This window comes from Brachypodium distachyon, chromosome 4, assembly GCF_000005505.3.
Source record: "Brachypodium distachyon strain Bd21 chromosome 4, Brachypodium_distachyon_v3.0, whole genome shotgun sequence".
Taxonomy (NCBI): Eukaryota; Viridiplantae; Streptophyta; class Magnoliopsida; order Poales; family Poaceae; genus Brachypodium; species Brachypodium distachyon.
Window position 1 is genome coordinate 39852569 of NC_016134.3, and position 23295 is coordinate 39875863.

At 44.2% G+C, this 23295-nt stretch overlaps 3 protein-coding genes and 1 pseudogene across 5 annotated transcripts; 2 read left to right on the top strand and 2 right to left on the bottom strand.

The window, feature by feature from the left end:
- Positions 1–14: 14 nt before the first annotated feature.
- LOC100836701 (DNA topoisomerase 3-beta) lies at positions 15–9259 on the top strand. Of its 3 annotated transcripts, XM_024455124.1 has the most exons (16): positions 15–170; positions 293–349; positions 895–998; positions 1324–1417; positions 1888–1987; positions 2426–2669; positions 3218–3380; positions 3455–3574; positions 4102–4181; positions 4855–5133; positions 5364–5532; positions 5620–5748; positions 5875–6087; positions 6999–7178; positions 7654–8309; positions 8694–9259. In XM_024455124.1, the coding sequence occupies exons 1-15, from the start codon at positions 150–152 to the stop codon at positions 8305–8307; spliced, it is 2607 nt and encodes an 868-aa protein (XP_024310892.1). In that variant the 5' UTR covers positions 15–149; the 3' UTR covers positions 8308–8309; positions 8694–9259. The 3 variants fall into 3 exon arrangements, with proteins under 3 accessions (XP_024310892.1, XP_003578369.1, XP_014757392.1); XM_003578321.4 differs by lacking the exon at positions 8694–9259 and having other exon boundaries at positions 7654–8454; XM_014901906.2 differs by lacking the exons at positions 15–170; positions 8694–9259 and having other exon boundaries at positions 322–349; positions 1329–1417; positions 7654–8454.
- Positions 9260–10997: 1738 nt separating this feature from the next.
- LOC100839027 (cytochrome b561 and DOMON domain-containing protein At4g12980) lies at positions 10998–13422 on the bottom strand. Its single transcript, XM_003576651.4, has 3 exons — positions 12464–13422; positions 12105–12359; positions 10998–11988 (listed from the first exon to the last, which is right to left on the bottom strand). The coding sequence occupies exons 1-3, from the start codon at positions 13106–13108 to the stop codon at positions 11698–11700; spliced, it is 1191 nt and encodes a 396-aa protein (XP_003576699.1). The 5' UTR covers positions 13109–13422; the 3' UTR covers positions 10998–11697.
- A 1027-nt stretch (positions 13423–14449) lies between these two features.
- On the top strand, positions 14450–15622 carry LOC100839332 (zinc finger MYM-type protein 1-like). The gene is made up of 3 exons (XM_010241114.1): positions 14450–14472; positions 14562–14666; positions 14776–15622. The coding sequence occupies exons 1-3, from the start codon at positions 14450–14452 to the stop codon at positions 15620–15622; spliced, it is 975 nt and encodes a 324-aa protein (XP_010239416.1).
- A 3619-nt stretch (positions 15623–19241) lies between these two features.
- On the bottom strand, positions 19242–21636 carry LOC100839632 (annotated as a pseudogene).
- Between the last annotated feature and the right edge of the window lie 1659 nt (positions 21637–23295).

Below are 23295 nucleotides of genomic sequence, written 5' to 3' on the forward strand. Positions count from 1 at the left end.
AGTGAAATACCGTATGTCCCGTATCCAATTTGCTTCAAGCCTTCGACACAGTCGGCTCGGGGCCGGCCTAAACGGCTAGATCCAACCCACTGAAAGCCTTGCTCTCTTTCCCTGCTCTTCTGCATCCTCCTCTTCTTCCGTCCGTCGCCATGGCTCCCAAGGTTTTGATGGTAAGCAGCATCAGCACTTCAGCAGCCACCGTTGCCGCTCACGTTACCGCGCCGTCGGTAATGGCGGCCGCAGTAACCCTACCTCTCGAAACCTTCTAACGCTCGGTTCGCCGTCGCTGCAGGTCGCGGAGAAGCCCAGCATCGCGCTCTCCATCGCCTCCGCCATCTCCGGCGGTCGCGTAAGTCTCCCTCCCTCCCCCGCGCCTCCCCCCTCCTCCCCCGCGCCCCGCGCCCCACCCCCCCTCCTCCCCCCTCGCCGCCGCCCCGCGCTGAATCCTCTCTCGGCCGTGATATCTCTGCTTCCCTGTGACAAATTTGGCAGTGGTTTTGGCTCGAATTCAAAGGTCGTGTGTTGGGGAAGAGGTTTTGGTTCGCATAGTCTGTGTGGATAGTTTGTTTGGTCTCGGATCAAGTTTAGCCCTATGTAAATGGCTCTGTGTTAGAAGTAGTTGAAGTCATTGTCTCAGATTCTCAGTAGAGTAGCTCCAGGGAGAGTCCAGGGCTGGAACAGAACTGATTGTATTGCTTCCACTGCATTGTAAATCAAGGATCCCATTTTGCAAATAAGCAAACTTATTGCAAAGTGTTTTGTACTAGTGAACCGGCCATCACTTCCGGCATGAAGGAGCTATGCACATTTTGGATGGTTTGAAAGCATATGAATGTTTGCTGCTCTAAGATTTCGCGCTCACGGCACATTTCAAAACTGTTAACATTTGGGCAGATGTCTACGCGGAAGGGAAGTACAGATGTCCACGAGTTTGATGGGACGTTTCAGGGTTCTCAGGCATTTTTCAGAGTGACATCAGTCATTGGACATGTCTTCAGGTCGTGCATTTCTTCTTAAGTTATTTCAAGAGCTTTTGTTACAATTGCATCACTTGATACACTAGTTCTAATGCATGTCAATTGTGAACTATGCAATGCATCTGAATTCATGTCCACACACCTTCTGTATGTCACTGCTGGTATTTATAGACATGGCTAGATGTTTGACCACTGCATATTTGCAAAGTTGTTACTTTAAACAAAATGTTTAATTATTTGTTCCATTTTAGCTGAACAGACGTTGCAGCTACTCAGTGCAATTCTAATCTTGGACACCAAGTCCTTGGGTGTGCATTTTGTTTATCTGATTTCAAATTTTGTGCAGTGTAGATTTTCCACCTGCATATCAAAACTGGGAAGGGACTGATCCAGTAGACCTTTTTAATGCTCCAGTTCTGAGATCTGAGTGCAATCCAAAGGTAATGCATTTGTCTATAGTTACTCTGATTACAGAATACAACTTAGTTAGCAGCCTCAAGTAATCAAACAGTCAGAAGTTTAAGAACTTCAACTAACTCTACATAAATATTGCATATTCCAATATGAGTTCTAGTTTACCTGTAGATGGCACTAGCTCACCCACGGACATCTTGTTCAATTTTTTTCTCTACATAAGAACAACTTCGACTAACTCTACATCAAACAGAGTCAAAAGTGTTTACTTGGCCTTCTGATGTACGTTTTAGTTTTTTGAGAACCGAAATTGACAAATGGCTCACCCTACCACAAAAAACTCCCTGTTTTTGTACTGCATAAATATGTAAAGTAAATGGTGGGTGAAATACTGAACTGCCTCTTTTTAAGTTTTATGAAAGCAAACACACAAACACTAGTCACATGAGTGTCATTTCCATGTCTAAATACAAACTGATGTATGGATCCCATGAAGGTTCATATCCGCAGGCATCTAGCCCAGGAAGCTCGAGGCTGCACGTATCTAATACTTTGGCTCGACTGCGACCGAGAAGGAGAAAACATTTGCTATGAAGGTATAGTATCCTGTTCTGGAACATCTGTGCATGTGGTCCTATCCAGTTGTGTACCAGAAATTTAGGTGCCGTACAAAGAACTCTATTAGATGTTTGTTTTTCTACAATCTGGACTCTATAAAATTAGAAAGCAGTAAGTTCAAACAACTCGACCAAGATTCAGAAAATTTCAGATGGTGAAATGCTGCTGGACTGAATTAACTACTAGGTCGATTAGGTTGCTTTGATTTCTCCAAGCTATACTTAATTCTTCTTTCTCCCAATGAACATATACAGTTCTATGTAACTCTTGAAAATTACTTGGTGTACATGAGATTTTATCTGTGTTAATGTAATTGATGCACGGAATTTTCATTCATGATTTCTACATATAGACGGCTTGATATGTTCTATCTCATAGTTGACCAATGTAATAACAATGCCAATCCTATCCTGCAGTAATTAATTGCACTGGGATTCCTGAAAATGAGGTTGGCAGAAGAATATTCCGAGCCAAATTTTCATCTGTAACCGAGAAAGACATATCGAATGCTATGGATAATCTTGTGTTGCCAAACAAAGATGAGGCACTATCTGTGGATGCTCGCCAAGAAATAGACTTGAAGGTAGGAGTAGCATTTACTCGATTTCAGACCCGATATTTTCAAGGAAAATATGGAAATCTCGACTCTAGAGTCATTTCGTGAGTTCTCTATCTCCCTTTAGCTATAAAATTTGGTACCAGTTTCATATTTAATTATTTATAACAAAACAAATACTATCTACTCCTTCAAGTACTTATTGCAGGTTTTGTACATAACTATCTACTCCCTCCGTCCCATATTAAGTGTCGAAACTTTGTCTGAATACGTGTGTGCCTACACACTAAAACGCGTCTAGATACATGCGTATCTAGACAAAGTTGTGACACTTAATATGGGACGGAGGGAGTATATGACAATATTTAAATTCCTTTGCCCAATCTCTTAGTTTGGTAACCACCTTATCAATTGGTCTGCTTTTCACACAACTAATTTTTGACAGTGCAAGTATGGTTTTGTTAGTGTTTTTATGTTTAAAAGTATCATTTGTATGCTTTTGGTGTTTGAACAATTCATCTGAGTTTGAATGGGGAGCTTTCAATTGCAGTTTCCAATCACTTTTCTGTTGCTAAATGCTTTAACTGGTCCCTCTGTTTTAGTAATCTTCTGTAGAATTTGGTCATACAATTGTTTCTATTTTCTTAATTAGGTATGGTCCTTGTCAAACACCTACACTTGGATTCTGTGTACAGCGCTATCAGCAAATTAACACATTCAAGCCAGAGAAATTCTGGTCTTTGAGAACCTATGTTATCAAAGATGGTGATGAAATACAGCTAGAATGGGACAGGAAGAAACTCTTTGATTTCGATGTAAGATCCCGTACCTAGTGATTTGAATTTGTCATTTCACGTGTTCTCACTGAGTTCATGGTTCAATTTTGCAGGTCACTGTAATGTTCCAGAAGATGGTAGCCAATGATGGAACTCTAATAGTAACAGATATATCTGTGAAGGAAGAGTGCAAAGCTCGCCCATCTGGTCTTAATACAGTGAATTTGCTTAAGGTGCCATAGCCCATAGCTATGACTGGCAGTATTTTTCTTTCTTTAAGTTACATACTTCATTGGATAGTGATGTTTGTAAAGATTGCCATTTCACTTTGTTTTCTACAAAGTGCACTTTGTGTTTATCTTTAAGTGGTTCATGTTTGCTCCTTTCCATTAAAACCTTACTTGACTGATATTGCAACATTATAGTAGTCCGTACAGACTGCATTTTCTACATTAGGATGACCATGAGTGAAATTTAATACCAAGATTGTTTTGTTGGATATGATCTGGGTGATAGTCTTTACTGTTATCAAGATCTCAATCAGTGGCCGCGGTCCATCACCTTCAGACCACACAACAATTTTATAAGACATAAAACATCAATTGGACATTTTCTTAACACACATATTGTTTCCATAGCAACACATGGGTGTTGTGCTAGTAATCATAATATGTGGACCAGGGCATCTATTTGATACTGCTTATGGTATGCTTAAAATTGAGTTTCATTCTATTAGTTTAATGAATATTGCTCTTATCAGGTTGCATCGAGTGCGCTAGGTATTGGACCCCAGACAGCTATGCACATGGCCGAACGGCTTTACACTCAAGGATACATCAGGTTTCAGAAATGGGTCTCCCTTTTCTATGGAAAATGTTAGTTAATTTGAAGTTGGCATGGCCTTTACCATATACAATGATTCATTCTATCTGTTGGCGCTATGAAAAAGGATTACCAAATACTACCTCCTATCCAAAATAAGTGTCGCAGTTTTGAACTAGGCTTAGTTCAAAACTGAGACATTTATTTTGGATCGCAGGGAGTAAGTAATTTGGTTAATTGGAAAATATTGTAGGTGGTTTGACTTATCCTCGTCTTACAACTAGAACAGTAGTGATGCTGTGTGCTCCTTAGAAGTTTACCTACAACCCTAAGACCATTTTGTTTGAACTGATGTAGACATGTATTCTGGCCTTAGTCAAAGGTCAAGAATTGAAGTGTTAGTTTTGTGAATTGTGTTATAGTAGATATATTTTAGGCCTCATCTACGGGCTGTACTACTCTCTATAATGCTGTATACAGTACATGGGATAATTTGTAAATTCTGTAAATCCATAGTTCACTTGTTGTAGCTATCTACCCGCAAAAAAAAAGTTGTTGTAGTTATGACTTGTGAGTGTAGATTGTTGCCAGAATTACAAACAGTTTTTTACTACAGCTGAAAAAATTAGTTGATGAATAATGTTAGTTTTTCCAATTTGCTACTGAAGTTCTAATAATTATCTTTGTGCAGTTATCCGCGTACAGAGAGCACTGCATACCCTGCGTCATTTGATTTTAGAAGTGTGCTTTCTGCGCTAGTGCATAATCCGTTGTGGTCTAATAACATCCGTACCTTAATGGATGCTGGTTTCGTTAAGCCTCGTCAAGGTCATGATGCTGGGGACCATCCCCCAATTACTCCAATGAGATCAGCATCAGAGGAAGCTTTGGAAACTGATGCGTGGAGGCTGTACCAGTACATATGCCAGCATTTTATTGGCACCGTCAGTCCTGATTGTAGATATACAAGGTAGTGCAGTGCAAGATTATTCATGCTTGCATTATGGTCATGTCAGAAATGTCTAAACTATATGTATCTTTGTCCCATCGGCATCTCATGCATTATTCCTGATCTTGATATCTCAAAATTATGTATTATTATTTTGTAATGTGATCATATCGCTCCAGCTCTTGCACTATTGATTCTCAATCGAACTCTTAGTAAATTAATATCTTTCTTTCTGGAAAAATGGTTTTCAGGACTGCAGTTGAGTTCACTTCAGGTGGAGAGATTTTCCGTTGTGTTGGCCATCGAGTCACTTCGAAAGGATTTACATCTATTATGCCATGGCTTGCTGTGGCCGAGAATAATCTTCCTACATTTAAAAATGGAGACACTGTTAGTATTCATAAGGTTGACATATATGAGGTAAGGTTTATGAGTTAGCGCACATCACCCGAGCTTATCTTTTTATTTGGATATGAAATTATTGACAAATTATCAATCTTCATTAAGGGAAGCACCACACCTCCTGATTATCTTAGTGAGAGTGAATTGATCTCTCTCATGGAGAAGAATGGCATAGGCACAGATGCATCAATTCCTGTGCATATAAACAACATTTCTGAACGTAATTATGTCCAGGTTAGTTGAAGTCTTCTATATCCGATATTCATCGGCATCTTATGGAGCAGACCTTTACACTGCATGTCTATGCTTAAATATGTAAATATATAATTGCCTAATTGCATCTATATTTCTTTGTTGAAGGTAAATTCTGGAAGAAGATTAGTACCAACTGCCCTGGGAACTACTTTGATAAGAGGATATCAGTGTATTGATGCTGATCTCTGCCTGCCAGATATTCGAAGCTTCATTGAGCAACAGATTACTCTAATTGCAAAAGGCAAAGCTGATCATCTTCAAGTTATTCAACATGTTATTCAGCAGTTTATGAAAAAGTACTCTTACTTTGTGAAGAAGGTAGTCTATTATGTTAATATGTTATATAATTTCCCCTGAGGCCCCGACATCCAGCATCCTTTGCATATTTATCGGAAAAAGTCTGGTTAATTAGCTGATTGGGTTATCAAGCCTTTTTGAAAGCCACATCAAGCATAAACTTTTGAAGAGTTTCTGTACTTTCTTGAATTTCACATATGGAGATGTGTTCGTAGACCCCAGTTTTTATCATATGCTTAAGCTGGCCACCAACCTGTAGGTTGCTGTTGTTAAAAAAAAGGAACTCATGACTCTCAGATTTAACTTCATTTTGCCTTACTAAACACTGTTCAGTATTCCATCCTGTTTGTATCAACCAAAATTCATCGGGACAGCATGAGAGGAGCCGAAAGCTCTTATTGCCCCTATTGGTTAGTTTTAACTGTTTCAGTTCTGTACATGTGAGTAAGTGAGTTAGCTTTTGGCCTTCAGTTGCTTGGGCTGGCCTTTACTTGTCGGTAACACGCTAGTTAAGACTAGGTTTCAAGAACTATTATGGTTGGCACTTGATGATTTGCCAATGTAATTTCAGTCTTTGGAGTGGCAAGTCCTCAGTTACAATGTAAAGCACAACGAACTTTGCAAATGTCAATCATTTGACTGGCAACGATAAACTTCCATGTTGGATTTGCTTATTTTCCTCTTCACATTGCATTTCCAATGCAGTAATGAGCGACTCGTGTAACCCATACACAAAAAATGTTACTCGTACCTAATTTCAGTTAAAGTACAACTGCAAGGTATGGTTTTTCTGAGATACTACAGTTTCATAGCATTTCCTGCTAATTGCTTTTTAGTTACGGCCATAGTGATTGACAAAGGTAGTGAGTTTATTCCGTGATTGCTGGTATCATGTTCTTCTAGTTGCTTATAATGAGCTACATTACTTGCAGATTGAAAACATGGATGCGTTGTTTGAAGCACAGTTTTCACCTCTGGCAGACTCTGGGCGTCTATTGAGCAAGTGTGGAAAATGTGGTCGGTATATGAAATATATTTCCACTCAGCCAATGAGAATGTATTGTATAACTTGTGAGGAGGTCTATTATCTTCCCCAGAATGGTACCATTAAGGTGATTGCTTGAACTTCATGTTTTTTTTGCGGGTGAATTTCATGTTTATTATTATTCTATTTCCTTGTTTCTGAGTAAATTGGGTGTTTGGTCAAGCATGTTGAATTGAACCACTTCCCACAAGAACACACTATTGCAGAATCATGCAAAGAACATGCTATTACAGAGGCCCTCATAGATATTTTATTGACAGTAAAATATAGACTGGTTGATCTCCTGCAATTTGCAGTTTCCAGTTCCCAATAATCAGTTGCTATATTTTGTTTGTTACTTGTTGTATATTATTGTCTTGCTTTATTTTATGTTCCCCACTTCAGTATTTTATGCTGAATATATTTTATGACTGTGCTTCATGTTCAATACCTTTGGTACTATCATCAATTATCAGTCATAGAAGTGTGCAATGTTCTATGCTTTGTTCTGCCAAGCGTCAGTTTATGTATCCTGAGGTGATTGATAAGACTATTCTTTCCAGCTTTACAAGGAAATTATTTGCCCGCTTGATGGTTTTGAGTTGCTTCTGTTCTCAATGGTGGGCCCTGATGCAAAATCTTTCCCACTATGCCCCTGTTGCTATAATAGTCCTCCATTCGAAGGCATCGACAAACTTTTTGGTGCTATCAAGCTTGATGACACCGGCAAGCTTGGGAAAGGAGCTGGCATGCCTTGCTTCCTTTGCCCACACCCGACATGCAAACAATCAATGATAACTCAAGGAGTTTGTGCTTGTCCAGAGTGTAGTGGTACCCTAATTCTTGATCCAGTTAGTGCGCCCAAATGGCGCCTTCTCTGCAATATGTGTAACTGTGTTGTCTTACTCCCACATGCCGCTCATAGAATCACCACTACAGATAAGAAGTGCTCAACATGTGAGTCTACTATCATTGAAGTTGACTTCAATAAGAAAGCTACCCCTCTTGAAGATGGAGCTACTTTGCATGAGGGTTGCATCTTGTGTGATGAGCTGTTACATTCACTCATTGAGATGAAGCATGGGAAATCCTTTTTTATGCGGAGAGGCAGAGGGAGAGGTAGGGGTAGAGCCCGTGGGAGAGGAGGCAGCCGGGGCAGGGGACGACGGGGGAACTCAAGGCATGACGATCCTAAGATGAGTTTCAGAGATTTTTGAAGGTTTGGGATTTCAACTTTTGTAATACTAGTTTGGAACCTTTGGTTTTACATATCAATATAACGTTATCTTCTGTTGCTTCTAGCAAATTATAGCGCATTGTCCATTTTCTAAAAGAAATGAAGGGAGCACTATTTATTCAGAAAAGAGATGCGCCCTATGTTGTTTATCTTCTACTCCCTCCAATCCTAAATTGTTGTCGAAATATTACATGTATCTAGACACCTTTTAAGAATAGATACGTCTATATTTGGGCAAATGTGAGACAAGAATTTAGGATCGGAGGGAGTATTTGTCAAGGCTTAGAAACTGATATGCATAGTACACAAATATGTTTTCCACATTTGCACATGTCATGCACATGACCCAACTTACATGTCATAAAGGTTTATGTTGCGCAGGTCTTTTTGGTTTAAAATGTCAAATTTATTATTGTTGAAATGTTGAATTATGTTGTTGAAGATCCAGAAGAACTAGGCAAATATATTAACAAGCATTATGGAGCATATATTTCTTTGTATTTACTTGTGTAAATTTTAAGGGGCAATATTCCTTGACGATATCCTTTTGTTTGGAATTAAGTATATCTACCTGAAAGCTTGGCCTTTTTACTGTTTTTATGAGAATAGTAGTCCTTAATATTCATTTACGGCCGTCCTCTTTTCTTCGCCACTATGGCCTTTTAATATCCTAAGTCATGCTTATGCAGGAATGGTCCCAATTCTTAGTTGTTGCTACACTCTGTTCCGAATTATAAGACTGCCAAAATGTCTTACAAGTCGATAGATGTAGTTACTAAGTACGGAGTACTAGTTAGGCTTTTACATTAAATCGCATGCAAGTTATTGCTGATGTCCTATGTCTTATGCTTTAGTCACCTTACATGAATCAGAGCAGTGCAGTTGTAGGTTCATTGTGAATTTTATATTTACCTTAATTTTGGCTTGAGAAATAAGTACTCCCTCCGCCCCAAAATAAGTGATTTGAATTTGTATAGATTCTTGTACAAATCCACGTCACTTATTTTGGGACGGAAATAAGTGACATGGATCAAGGAGGATGGTTCTACTGCTATCAGGAATTCAGGATCAAGGAGGATAGTGTTTTATTCGAATATATCAAGATTGAAACCAGGTACAAAGCAATGATAAGTTGATAATACAGCCGACAGTTCTGGGATTGGTGAGAACTGACTATCAGGGACCTGCTGCCAAAGTGCCAATCCCACAAGGCAGAATGCAGCTCAACGGACGAACACTCTTGCTGCAATATTTGGTCAGGCCGGGACATGTCGTTCTGCACGTACAAGTTCCCTGGTTCAGCTGGCACCAAATAGAACATCTTCAGCAGCACAGCAGGTGATTGCAATGTCAGCTAAGAGACAAAATGGGCATCAAGCCATCAACCAAAATACCTGCCAAAATGCCAATCGCACAAAGAATGCAGCTTAACTAGACAACAAATGACTGCTTTCTTTGCAATGTAGTTGGTAACCGATAGCACCACCTGAGCTGTGAAGATTCTTCTTGTTGATTTAGTTAAACACATCTGAGTTGCTACGGATCAACAAATTAGATAACTCTGACACGCGGAGTCACTGTTGCCGCGTTCAATCACATCTTTGGTTTTGTTTTAACTCTTGCCTGGTTTTTCCGAGTTGTTTGCGAGCAACAACACGTTGAGTAGATATTAATTCTGACTCTTGCATTGTTGGAAGAAAAGGATGTCTACTAGAATATCCACGCATGTTTTGCAAAAAAAAAAAAAACTTTGCATGTAAAAAAGGGAGGATGTGAGATAGACGGGCTGCCACCACCAATTGAAACCTTTACAGGAGTAAAGATTATTATCTTTGAAAATAAAATAAAAGATAACTATGTTTCTATATGGTTGGTGTTTTTCGCTCTACTGCACACATATGGGTCTGAGATATCAAGCGTCCCTTGTTGGTTGATGCTTTACCTCAACCGCACATTTTTCAGTTATACAGCTCAACTCTTCCTCTGACTTGCAAAGTTGCAGTTGCTTCAGGTTGCCTCAGAGTCCCTACACCAACCAACTGAAGATAGTCACTTAAAAGCTTTGTTTCATGTTTAAGGAAACTGGGCAGAGTACAACTCAAACTAAGTATGTGAACCATAATGAATGAAGTGTCACGTTCATATAACCAATTCCCGCAGTCACTTGGCCGATGAAACAAAGCATCAGACTGGCAATTGAAAGCTGACAGGGAAAGGGGAAAGTATTTGGTAAGCTACCTCGTTAGATTAGGTGGAATCTGATGCACTGATGTGTGTATGCTCAGTGGCGTCAACATTTGCGCATGCATATTGTAGTTGTTGCAGATGATGCTGGCAATTCACACAGTTTGCTACTCCCTCTGATTCTGAATTTTTGACTCAAATTTGTCCAAATATGGATGTATCTATTCTTAAAAAGCGTCTAGATACATATAATATTTCGACAACAATTTAGGATCGGAGGGAGTACTTAGCTTCGATCAATGCCGACAGCCAACAAGAGGCAACCCCAGCCCTCGTCACCATCCGAAAGAGCACCAGCTTACCGGATAAATCAGTAGATGATATCCCAGGCAACAAAATTATAAAGTGGCACCAAAGCAAATTTCACTTTATGCTTTTCACTTTCCCATTTTCCAAGAGCAATCCCAGAAAGAAGAATATAGAACAATAATGGTATACGACCTTAATCATGCCATTACTTTCTGGATAGAGCAAGAGCATCCCTCCTTTGCACTGTCCTCAGCGGTGCTGATCAAAATGAGCAGGGTCCAGTGGCAGTACATTTTTTTACCTAGAATTCCAATGCTGTCCGATCGAAAGTAGCTTTTGAAATTGCACTTCGAGCCGCTCGCCCTGTCAAAAATGGCTCGGGTCTTTCCTTACAAGGAGGAAGAAAAGGTTTTGATCCAATGCCTCGGAAACGGAAGAAATCAGCGCGTATGCAGTTCAGACAGCAACACAGTATGGTCTTTTCCTGCGGCTCCCATATCTTCCTTTCTAAGTTGTACTTCACCAACCATGATCCACCGGGAGCAGATCGCCCGACTTACGCAAAAAAAGGTGGCCTCAGCTCAACGCCGTGATTGGCAATGTTCAGACTTCAGAGCTCCGGCGGCAACTGGTCTGTAAAAGCTCTCCAAGAAGAACAGTACAGATCAAACTGACCTGAATGTTGATGGAACACATCTCGCAAACCTGCAAACAAAGCCTTCGCAAACACATGCTCGCTACATGTCAATCTACATTCCAATGTACATACGCATATACACATACTCACGGTACAAAAATAGGCGCGCCAAAATCACAAAACCCACTAGACCTATAACAAGCAGGGACGACGGATAGATGCCAGAGCATAACGATAATCTCAAATGGGGTGCCCATTGGAGGCGCTGCTGAAGGTCTTGCTCTCGGCCTTGCGCCGACTGACGGCCACGCTCCACGTGACAATCTCCAGGGTCGCAGCGGCGACGCCGAGGACTAAGACAGCGGCCACGTAAGCCGTCCTCCACCGCTGCTCGACACCGAGGATGGCCATGCCTTTGAAGATGTTGGTGATGCCAAGGATGATGACGGCGTAGCCAACCGAGTGGTGGTACATGTTCCAGTACACCCGGTACTTGTGCTCCTTCTTCGGCCTCACGAAGAGAGCAAAAATCTGAAGAAAAAATACAGTTTGGACAAAATTTAACATCATAAGTATGCATGGAAGAAAATTCAGAATGGCAACCAAGTAAGCAGCAAGCATTGGATTGGAAGCTCTTGGATACTTACTTGAAGGGTGGCTAGAGCGAAGGCAGCGATGCCGATGTTGCGGTGGAGAGCGTAGGTGACTCCCACGGACTCGTTGCCGAGGTTGATGCCGGTGGCCCAGCCGGAGACTCCGACGGCGTAGCCGGTCAGCTGGCAGGCGACGTGGAGGTAGAACCACGCGGGGTCAGCCGACCTGAACGCCTTGAGGTACCTCGCGAAGATGGCCCCCATGGGCAGCAAAATCCCCCAGCCCACGGCATTGAGCACTCCATGAATCTTTGAGTCAAATGGTTTAGTCAGCGAGGCGTTCGATTCCGAGGCTAAGCTAGGAAGTACTAAGTAAAAGGGGTGATGATCGATGGAGAGGGAGCTCAGCTCACATTGCGCTTCATGGCGAGGCTGTTGCCGGAGTTGGAGCCGGAGGCGGCGGAGGTGGTCTGCCTGAGCAGGTCGAGCTTGGCCTTGGCGCCGAGGTTGTCGCCGCCCATGGCGTGCGGCGCGGGGGTCCCGCCTGACACGGAGGACCCCACCTGCCAGACCTGGTTCAGCACGCCCGCGCCGGGGCCCACCTTGAGCGTGGCGGAGACCGTGACCTTCCCGTCGGCGCCGAGCTGCGCGGCCAGGTCCGACGCCGGGAACGCGATCGGGCCGGGCCCCGGGAGCGCGTAGGCGGAGATGTTGTACGTCTTGACGGCCCACTGGGCCGAGCCCGAGGAGGAGGAAGGGGCGGCGAGGAGGGCCTGCGTCCCGGCCATGCCGGAGCCGGACGGGTTGAGCCCCCAGGCCACCCAGCCGCCCGGGCCGGCGGGGGCCGCGGCGAAGGAGACGGAGAGGTCCCCCGTGGCGCGGTCGTACGTCCAGCGGAGTGACGCGCCCAGGCGCGGCAGGTCGCTGCAGGCCGCGTAGGTGCGGCTGCCCGCGGAAAGGCCGCCGGCCGCGCAGCTCGCCGCGGATGTTGTTGATGGCGCGAGCAGGAGGAGCAGCGCGAGCCCGAGCCCGAGCCCGAGAAGCAGCGCCATGGCCATTGATTCTTTCGGGTTGTGCAGCAGTTGATGCGTTGTACTCCTACTTAGAGTAGAAGTGCGCAAGTGTGCGGTGAATGTGAGCGAGCGACTAGTTGAACAGGTGGTGGTGGGTGGTGAGAGTGCGGGCCGGGGCAAAGCGGCGCTTGGGGGATGAAATGGTGGAGTTTTTGCGGGCGTTTGGTGGGGAGTTGGCGGGCGCGCGCGCGGGCGAGGGAGATCAGGAGATGGACGTACAGGTGAGGTCTTGACTCTTGACGAGGTCTCTCTCCCTGTCTCTCTTCGTGGCCGGAGACTCTGGTCCGTTTTGGTCAGGGGCGGTGGTCAGACCCCCCCCAATGCACCCCCCCCTCCCCAACAGATTTCCACGGTGCATATACTAGTACTAATGAGTTTAAGGTGCTAAACTAATGAACTTAAGGTGCTAATGGCCGGAACTAATTAAGTAGCTAACCCAATACATACCCAGAAAAAGGCCAAGAAAAAGAAAAAAAGCCCACAAGTGCCCGCTACGGCTGATTACGTGAGAATCGGGTAATCGGCAGCAGCAGGGCATCCGGCCGGTACGTGATCGATCTATTCCCTGCCGTCACCAGTTCTCTTCCTCTGTTCTTCTTCATCTCCAGACGACGGACGACCAGACCGGACACTGCAGCTTGGGAGACGATCGATTGATCGAGTCGCCGGAGGCCGGAGCCGGACGCACGTACAGGTAAGTAACTTGCTCGTTCTTTAATTATTTAGATGATTAGGTAATCAACTAATCATCAATTCATCAACAACTATTCCTATTATTAATAGATGAAGAGGAAGAATCAATGGTCTGGAAAGACGCCATCAATATCATGTTGGTACAAACCAGTACCAGTTGCTTCAAATTCAAGCTCTAGTATTCCTGCTGTTCAGAATATTGTAGTATCATCTGAAGAGGAAAACGCAAACCCATCTGAGGAAGAGCATCCATCTGTAGATGATAACTCAACTGATAATCCAATTGATATGCAAACTGATGATCAGAATATTGTAGCATCGGTGGAGTTTCAGAACAGGCTAGAGTAGGAAGTACAGCATATGAACGGGATCCGGATAAACGCCAACAGATTTGGGAACTCCCTCTGGATAAGCAAGAAGAAGCTCGTCGATTTTATATTTCAGAGGGCCCCTTTCAGCCATACGTGGCCAATTATCCGTATAATGAACATCGTCGTCGATTCCAATATAGCTATTTCACTAATTTTCCTTGGCTAGAGTATTCACTTGTTAAACATCATGCATATTGCCTGCCTTGTTTCCTCTTCACAAGAAAGCCAAATGGTAGATGTGGCTCGGATACATTCACAGTCGATGGATTTTCGAACTGGAAGAAGGTGAATGCTGGAAAAAATTGTGCTTTCTTAACTCACATGGGCAAAGATTCAAACTCTGCTCATAACTTTTCGGTTCGATCGTTTCATAGTCTGAAAAATAGTATGACTCATATCGACAAGGCGATTGTACTAGCATCTGCAAAAATGATTGGAAATGCAAGGCAAAGGCTTAAAGTTACAATTGATTCCATCAAGTAAGAAATATATTTTTCATTCTTGTACTGTCCAACATTACAGCTTCATATGTTGTAGTATAAATCTATAACAAGGTACTAATAGCCTGTTCTTTTATGATTTCACTAGGTGGTTAACATTCCAAGCTTGTGCTTTTAGAGGCCATGATGAATCTCCAGGATCCATAAATCAGGGTAATTTCCTTGAACTGATAAAGTCATTGGCTTTGTATAACAAGGAGGTGAATGAGGTTGTCCTACAAAATGCTCCACGCAATGCTAAGTACACATCTGGAGAGGTACAACAAGAAATTCTTCAGTTACTATCTTGTAGAGTGCAGAAAAATATTATAGAAGAAATTGGTACTAGCAAGTTCTGTATAATGGTGGACGAAACTCGAGATGAATCCAAAAAAGAGCAGATGGCATTGGTCATTCGATTTGTTAACAAGGAAGGGTTTATAAAGGAGCGGTTCCTTGATGTTATTCATGTAAAAGACACAGTTGCATCGACTCTGAAGGATGCAATTTGTGCTGTCCTTGTTGATAATAATCTGAATGTGCAAGATATCAGAGGACAAGGATACAACGGGGCAAGCAACATGAGAGGGGAATGGAATGGACTGAAGGCTCTTATTCTGAACGAGTGCCCTTATGCATATTATGTCCATTGCATGGCTCATCAGTTACAGTTGGCTCTTGTTGCAGCATCAAGAGAAGTGCCTGATGTGCACAATTTTTTTCAGCATGCAAATTTCATCATAAATGTGGTTCGTGCGTCGTCTAAACGCAATGATGAGTTACTTGCAAAACAAGCTATTGAGATTGCACGTGAAATTGAATTGGGAGAGCTTGATAGAGGCAAAGGGGCAAATCAAATAGGCTTTTTACAGAGACCAGGGTACACTAGATGGAGCTCTCACTTCAAGTCAATTCACAGCTTGCGAAAGATGTTTGTGCTACAATTGCAGTCCTAAGGAGTATAGCAACGGATCGTTCCGTCTCACAATATTCTAGAGGAGATGCTGCAGGAGCCCTAAAGATAATCATCTCTTTTGATTTTGTTTTTATTCTGCACCTCATGGAGAAAATTATGAAGATAACAGATGTCTTGTGTCAAATACTCCAAAAGAAATCTGTTGACATATTGAATGCATTAAATTCTGTCTCAAACACCAAGGCGCTTATTGGTAAGCTAAGGGAAGATGGTTGGGAACCTCTTATGAAGGAGGTTAAATCTTTTTGTCTGAAGCATGAGATTGATATCCTAGATTTGAACAACAAGTATGTCTCTTTAATTCCGCCTGTCTTCTATTGCATTCTATTTATCGTACACTTTCTCATATTTTTATACAATACGACTTGCAGGTATGCTGATGTGACTAAGTCTCGGAACAAGCATGATAACACAACAACACTTCACCACTATAAAGTAGATGTGTTCAACGTTGCCATAGATCAACAAGTGGTGGAGCTCAATAATCAATTTGGTGTTCAAATTACAGAGCTTCTGACACTGTGTGCATCCTTGGATCCAAGACTTGACTCTTTTGACATATCAAATATATGTTCTTTGGTGGAAAAGTTTTATCCGGCTGATTTTTCTACCCAAGAACGAGCTCAACTGGAGTCTCAGCTGCCACATTTCCAATTGGATGTCTGCAACCATCCGGAACTAAAATGCGTGCCTTTACTTGCTGATTTGACAGTTGGTCTAGCTAAAACAGGTAAATCTGATGCATACTCGATGGTTGATAGGTTATTGCGCTTGGTCATAACTCTACCAGTGTCAACCGCAACCACCAAGCGAGCTTTTTCAGCTATGAAACTGATCAAGACGCGTCTTCGAAATAAAATGGGAGATGACTTTCTTCGACACTACATGATCGTCTATATTGGGAAGGAATTAGCTAGAAAAGTCACCTCCGATAAGATCATTGACTTGTTCGATGAGCTTGGTAGTCGTAGAGTTAAATTTAAGCTCATAGAAATTTAGTTTCTTTTGTTCTTGCACACATTTGTTGCTATACTTTCTATCGATATACTACATTGAGACTCTTTATATTGAGACTTTATATATTGGTATTTTTATCTATACTTTGTGTTTTTAGTTTTTCGCCCCCCTCATATTCAAATCCTGGCTCCGCCCCTGGTTTTGGTCGTGGCACTGACGTGAGTTCCAGTGGGAACATCGGGCGTTTCGTGCAATGCAGCCACCGTGATGGAGGTACTACTACGTTGGAATTAATTGTGTACCGCAAACTGTTGCAACTCGCAATAAGTCAACTACTCCTCTTCTATGTACTAGCTAAATACCCATGCGTTGCTATGAATGAAAAAATTAGACTACTCGCTAAATTAGATTAAAATCACTATTACATGTTAGCGGCACTGCCCATCTTATTCCAATTTTGGTGACAAACATTATCCACGTGTCAATCTTTTGCAAGAGGTTTAGTTTTTTTCTTTCTTCTTTCCCATTCGACCAAAATATGATCGTGTCCGCAAACACGGATAACGGAACAAATATATTTAGTTTTTTTTTACAGCAACAAATATGTTTAGTTGTTTGCATTAGAAAGAGAGGAACGTTTGTTTTTTTGACAAAAAAAGATGATGAGATTATTTCTTCACAACAGAAAGAGTTGATGGACCGTCGTCACCAATTAGCTTTTTTTTATAAGAGTATAGATATGGAGCTTGTCCGTTCATACGGACTGCTTGAGGATGACGACGACTGATCGAGGCCAAACCAAGAAGGAGCGAGTCTATCTATTGTGCACATGCATATATGATCGATCGATCACTCACAAGAGCACTGCACGCACGCACAACGGAAAAAACTGAGGAAGGATCAGAAACGTCAACTTTAGTGGAAAGCTTCTATACCAGTGTGCGTGCAGTGAAACCTAACCACCGGACAAGCGCAAAAGATTGTGCCATCATGATCCTAGCGGGATGAACAAAGCAGTGTGCCCCGCTCCTCCCAAAGTCGCCGGCACATGAATCTAATCATACCATATTTTCCTGATGCGTACATGATATCGATCTGGCTTCAAATTTGCTTTTTTCGAACGCTATGATCGACTCGGATCGCCAAGTCATCAACAAAAAAAAAAGAAGAACATGATCCAGTTCAAAAAAAGAAAACAAAAAGGAGATGGCAACGGAGTCGGGGAAAGGGCGAAGAGGCCCGGGATCACTTCGGCCCAAACAGCCCAAAGATTAATAACCTGGCTGCCCAAACCGGTTCATATACCAAAGTTCCCGCTCTGCATCCTCCGGCGGGCTCCGGATTTTCTTTCTGGTTTTTTAATAATGGCCGGGCGGTGCTGGGTGGCTGTGGAGAAGGGAGGAAAGATCCACACGGGAGAAGCCGAGAAGCGCAAGATGTTGGCCATCTCCTCTCCACCCAAATCGAGCCGAACACCACCTCACCATCCCGTGCATGTGCCATTGTTGGGAAAAATATATATCTGGAGGAGACAACCGGAAAACAGTAAAATGCATTGAGATCCTAAATCTTCTCTGGTGGTGTCAAATGAGTTCCGGTTCTTTAAAACTGCATATTTAGGTATTTAAGTCATTCATTACACGTCATACGTAGTCAGGGTCAGTTTTGATTGGCACCCAACTACCAAAGACAGGTTGACTCCAGCAACATAGATAATGTTTTACACAAAATCATCCAAAAATGTTTGGTCTTTTAATTTTGTAGCCCCTCCACCAACATGAAGAAAAAAACGAGAAATTTAGATGTGAATAGTGTCATTAAAGAAAAACACAAAATACAAAATTCCAAACGTTATTCATGTCTAAACTTGTCATTTTGTTTGTATAATAAATTTGTATTTAAAAAAAAAACTGTATACATATACCTTATGAACTCACATGATTTTTCTAAGGGTGTGACTATATCTCAGTCGCTTGATTTGTAAGAAAAAACTTAAATCTCAGTAGACGTATCAGAACCGTTAGATTAGTATATATGTGGCATATCCACTCCAATCGTTCCATCATTCGATGCGAATCTTAAGCACAAGCTAAATTTAATGACTGAGCAATCGACTTATACTATCTAACTAAAAATCAGTCGACTTAGATATAGCAACCTGTTTTTCTAAAACTTCCACTTGTTCTAAGCCATTACTCCCTGTGTACTAAATCTCGTACTACTAAATCCGGCCAACTAATACGGAGCGAAGCAGTTCATAAATATATCGATAGGCTTTGGCGGTGAGGTCTCGGCGGTTTTGGCTGGTTTCACGAGTGGACAGGGAAACAATATATCATGGCCACCCATGCCCTGAATCAGCAATAATAATCGCCCATGCCCTGAATCAGCTATTTGGCTTACGTCCGTCCAGAACGCTTTGTACAGGGAGCGCGCCTGAGATGTCGTGCGGCAAGACTGCCGACTGCCGCTGCAGGATGATGCCATCAGCAGGCAGCAACTTCAACCACAACCAGTGCAAGGCCATCCATCATCTGGATCAACCTTGCCGCGATATTCGGCAAAAACCTGCCATGTCCGGCCATCGCGTGCATGACTGTATGGTCAGCGTGGCATACAGGTTAAATTCACAATTAAGAAGATACTCCTACGTAACAATTGCTTCAAAAAAAAACGAAGATACGTAACAACACAATTTTTTTTGAGGGAAAAGACACGTAACAACAATTAATTCAACTGATCTTCCTTCGCTTCGGCGATCACTTGTTTGCGTCTTTAATCATCTCCCGGGAGAGGCTCTCCAACGCAGAGTACGACGAGTCGACGACCCTCCCTCCCCGACGGCATTCCTGCACAGAGCCTTCATCTCCGCAGCCTTCTCCCTCGCCTTCTTCCCCTCGCCTTCTTCCCCTCGCCAGAGCCACCCATGAGCGCCTTCACGGCTCGCTCCAGCTCCGACGCGTCAACAAATTAAGTTATTCCTCTTCCTGTCCACCTCCATCGCGCCCATGTACGCCACCAGCGTGAAGGCGTTGAGGTGCTGCTCGGCGTAGAGCGGCCACGGCACCATCGGCACGCCGAACCACAGGCTCTCCAGGATCGAGTTCCACCCGCCGTGCGTCACGAAGCCGCCCGTGGCCGCGTGGGCGAGTATCTCCTTCTGCGGCGCCCTGGCCGGCCACACGAGGCCCCTGCCCTTGGTTCTCTCCAAGAACCCCTCTGGGAGCAGCTCCTCCAGGTTCGCGTCCGTGGGTTCCAGCGCGCCGGGGAATAATGCCGGCGGGCCACGCAGAACCCACAAGAACCGGTGCCCGCTCCGCTCCAGCCCCGCGGCGACCTCGTGCGCCCTGGCGGCGTCGAACCACCCCATGCTCCCGAAACAGAGGAGCACCACGGAAGCCGGCGGATGCGCGTCGAGCCACCGAACACACTCGTGCGGCGGCTGCTGCTGCTGCTCCGCTGCCGGGCTCGAGTTCAAGGAGAGCACGGGACCCACTGGATAGACCGTCGGGGCAGGGATCCCTCTCGTGCACCGGCCGTGGGCGATGGCAGCGAGGACGCTCTGCTCGAGCTCGGCCTGCCGTGGTACACGAACCACGTGTAGTTCGGGTTCTTCTTGTCCATCAGCGGCGACGGGAAGGACGACGGCGGAACCGGGGGCAACCCTGGAACGTCCACCGTCCCATCCATCTACCCAAACTCGACGGTGATCTCCTCGTGAAGCGCCGGCAAGCGCAAGCAGAGCGCGTAAAAGGCGGCGTTGGCGGTGAAGTACACGTAGGCCGGCACGGCGAGCTCGCGGGACACGTCGAGCAGCGTCGTGCAGAAGAAGTCGATGACGAGCGCGGCCACCGGGCAAGTCAGGCCGGTGATGGCCGCCTTCACGTGCGGCGCGTAGAGCTGCACGAAACGGGAGACGAAATCCTCGATGCCCACGAAGCTGGGGGGCTCAATGGCGGGGAGTTGGTGGAAGCGGATGTCCAGTCCAGCAGCTTCCACTCGGCGTATGTGGAAAGGCCGGCGACCTCGGACCTGTAGTCCTCCGTCGGTGCCTGCATGACGAGCACCGTGAGCGACAGGGCGCCGCCGCTGCGGGCGAGCAGCCGCTTGCCGGCGTCGAGCATGGACATCATATGGCCGACGCCCCAGACGGGCAGTTGCCATCGATGGCCCTTTTCGGGTAAAGAGAACAAAAGCTAGGAGGGTATGATGAGGGCGCTTCCGGTGCCAATAATAGTTGTTGCTCCGTATCCAAATGAGGAAGGAGTTTAGCGCAACCTGTTTGTTTGGGCTGGAGATTCTTAGACCTGAGTCAGCTGGATCTTCTTAGACCTGAGAAGCAACTGGAGATTGTCAGATTGTGCTGGTGCTGAACGACTGTTTGGCAACCTGCTTCTGAGAACAGCTGGTGGGGCTGTAGCTGGTGCTGAAAGTCTAAAATGCCATTGTATGCTGAATGTAATGATTAAGTACTAATTTAACACAGTTTATTTGTTTTGATTGATCTCGGTACCATTTGGGATTCGAAAAAATAAATAAATAATATTATTTGGGTTCAAGAGCAAAATAATAAACCGCAAAAATGAATTCGAACATAAAGTGCAATACACACAATTGCATATAGATTTTACCACAAGCGACTAGTTAAATATAATAACAAGTAATCCAAAATATGAAGTGCTCATACATTGAGACCAGGCACTAGTAGAAAATATAATAGCAAATAGTCCAAAATATGAAGTGCACATACATTAACACGAACCACTAGTAGGAAATATAATAACAAGTAGTCCAACATATGAGGTCCAAAATACATACTGGCTCTAGCGTACAACTTTCCTATCGACCTATCAAACCATTAGCAATCCTTTCACGAAGCACATCCATGTTGGCATTATGGACTCCTTGATGAAGACCAGGAAGGCCCACTGATGGTGTAGGTTCTATGTTCCCCGACATATAGTTCTCATCTCGGTCACATTTGTAGAACTCGTCATCATGTAGAGCACTCTCTCTAGTCCAGTTATGAAGCGCCATGCATGCAACTATTATACGGGTTTGCTTCTCGATTGCATAAGAAGGCACATGTAGTAAGATGCGCCATTTCATCTTCAACACACCAAAAGAGCGCTCGTTGTCGGGGGCGCCCACGGTGGCGGGTTCCACGGGACTGCAGAGGGAGGGGCGGTGGAGGGCAGGGGACTCAGATCTGACAGTGGAGAGCGGCGCCGGCGGGGGAGGGCGAGGAGGAGAGCTGCTCCGGCGGGGGAGGGAGGGGAGGAGAGCTGCTCCGGCGGAGGAGGGCAGGGAGGAGATCGGCGCCGGCGGGGATGAGAGCGGTGAGGAGAGCGGCGCCGGCGGGGGAGGGCGGGGAGGACAGCTGCTCCGGCGGGGGCGGGCGGGGAGGAGACCGGCAGTAGGAACCCTAGCCGTCGCCTCCCATGCGCGTACGAGAGAGAGAGAGAGAGAGAGAGAGAGAGAGAGAGAGAGAGGAGAGGAGAGGAGAGGAGAGGGGCTGTGAGGAGTGAGGAATCGGTGGGGGTGGGGGAGAGGGGGAAAAAGAGAAGGGTTTTCACTTATAAAGGCCATGGCATTCTGTTCGTAATTACGGGAAAGTGGAGGGGTAGGGGTTAGCATGGAGAGCCAGAAGCAGGTGGCAAGCTCGGGAAGCACCTCAGGAGGTGCTTTGGTGCTTCTAGTGCAATGAGAGAAGTGCTTCCCATAAGCATTGAACAGCTTTTTTGCTGTTTGTTTGAGATTGTGTTTTTGGAGGGCTAGAAGCAGCACAAGCACAAGCACAAACAAACTGGGTCGTAGTGTGGATCCGCTTGGATGAATTCTAGAAAAACAGTATAGTGTGGATCTTGTGTTCAAGCACGACTAAGACATGCTGCCAACTCTAGCGTAACCAAAACGAGCCACGGCTTGTGAAGGTGGCGTGGTTACACGGGGGTCTGGTTTATTGTGGTGGAACCAGGCCACACAGGCTCAAGTCACAGACTTGACGTGTGTGTCACATTTTTTAGATTATTTCAGAATTTAATTGGTGTTATTTTTTCAGTGGTAGATGACATACCCATCAACAGCATAGGGGTAGGGGTGTGCGTATGTGCGTTCATATGGATGAATGTACGCATGTATTATGCTCTTATGTTTTCAAATTTAGCGTTGAACAACAATTATCTTACAATATATTCCTCCTTTTCTAAAAGAGTGGTGTGTTTCTTTCCATGCATAAAGACCAAAAAACTTCCCAACCTCTCAATTCTAGACAATTTTACCCCTGTCGAGACTAATTTCTCCGTCCTTTTCTTAACTGTGCACGTACCGTTTTTCCTACAGTTAAGTTACATATAGAAAAAGAATGACATCAATCCAATCAATTGTAGTCAAAAAATAGTGATACGTATATCTATCATATTGAATTACCGCAAATATATTCATTTCCTAACAAAAGAGTGAATAATTTGGACTAGCGCCACATGGCAGCGCATGAGAGGCATGCATGGGTCGGTGGCGGATCCGGTAAATGGTCGCTGTCGACTCCATTATTTGTATCGGGGTTATTTGGAACGAAAGCGGTGCTAATTGGGATACCATGCCACTGTGCAATCAAATATCACTTTCCATCCCACGGAGAGAACAACCAGACGAGTTTTTCCTCTCTCTTTTTCTTGATTTTTCTTGAGTAGTGCT

What these genes read in the sequence shown, in the direction of transcription:
- LOC100839027 (XM_003576651.4), bottom strand. Translation starts at nt 13,108, where the DNA reads ATGGCCATGGCGCTGCTTCTCGGGCTCGGGCTCGGGCTCGCGCTGCTC. An exon ending in GCCTCGCCATGAAGCGCAAT is followed by an intron (nt 12,360 to 12,463) that starts GTGAGCTGAGCT and finishes TTTGACTCAAAG; the next exon opens with ATTCATGGAGTGCTCAATGC. An exon ending in TCGCTCTAGCCACCCTTCAA is followed by an intron (nt 11,989 to 12,104) that starts GTAAGTATCCAA and finishes TTTTTTCTTCAG; the next exon opens with ATTTTTGCTCTCTTCGTGAG.
- LOC100839332 (XM_010241114.1), top strand. Translation starts at nt 14,450, where the DNA reads ATGGATTTTCGAACTGGAAGAAG. An exon ending in GATTTTCGAACTGGAAGAAG is followed by an intron (nt 14,473 to 14,561) that starts GTGAATGCTGGA and finishes ATCGTTTCATAG; the next exon opens with TCTGAAAAATAGTATGACTC. An exon ending in GTTACAATTGATTCCATCAA is followed by an intron (nt 14,667 to 14,775) that starts GTAAGAAATATA and finishes TGATTTCACTAG; the next exon opens with GTGGTTAACATTCCAAGCTT.
- LOC100836701 (XM_024455124.1), top strand. Translation starts at nt 150, where the DNA reads ATGGCTCCCAAGGTTTTGATG. An exon ending in CCGCCATCTCCGGCGGTCGC is followed by an intron (nt 350 to 894) that starts GTAAGTCTCCCT and finishes ACATTTGGGCAG; the next exon opens with ATGTCTACGCGGAAGGGAAG. An exon ending in ATACAGTGAATTTGCTTAAG is followed by an intron (nt 3,575 to 4,101) that starts GTGCCATAGCCC and finishes TGCTCTTATCAG; the next exon opens with GTTGCATCGAGTGCGCTAGG.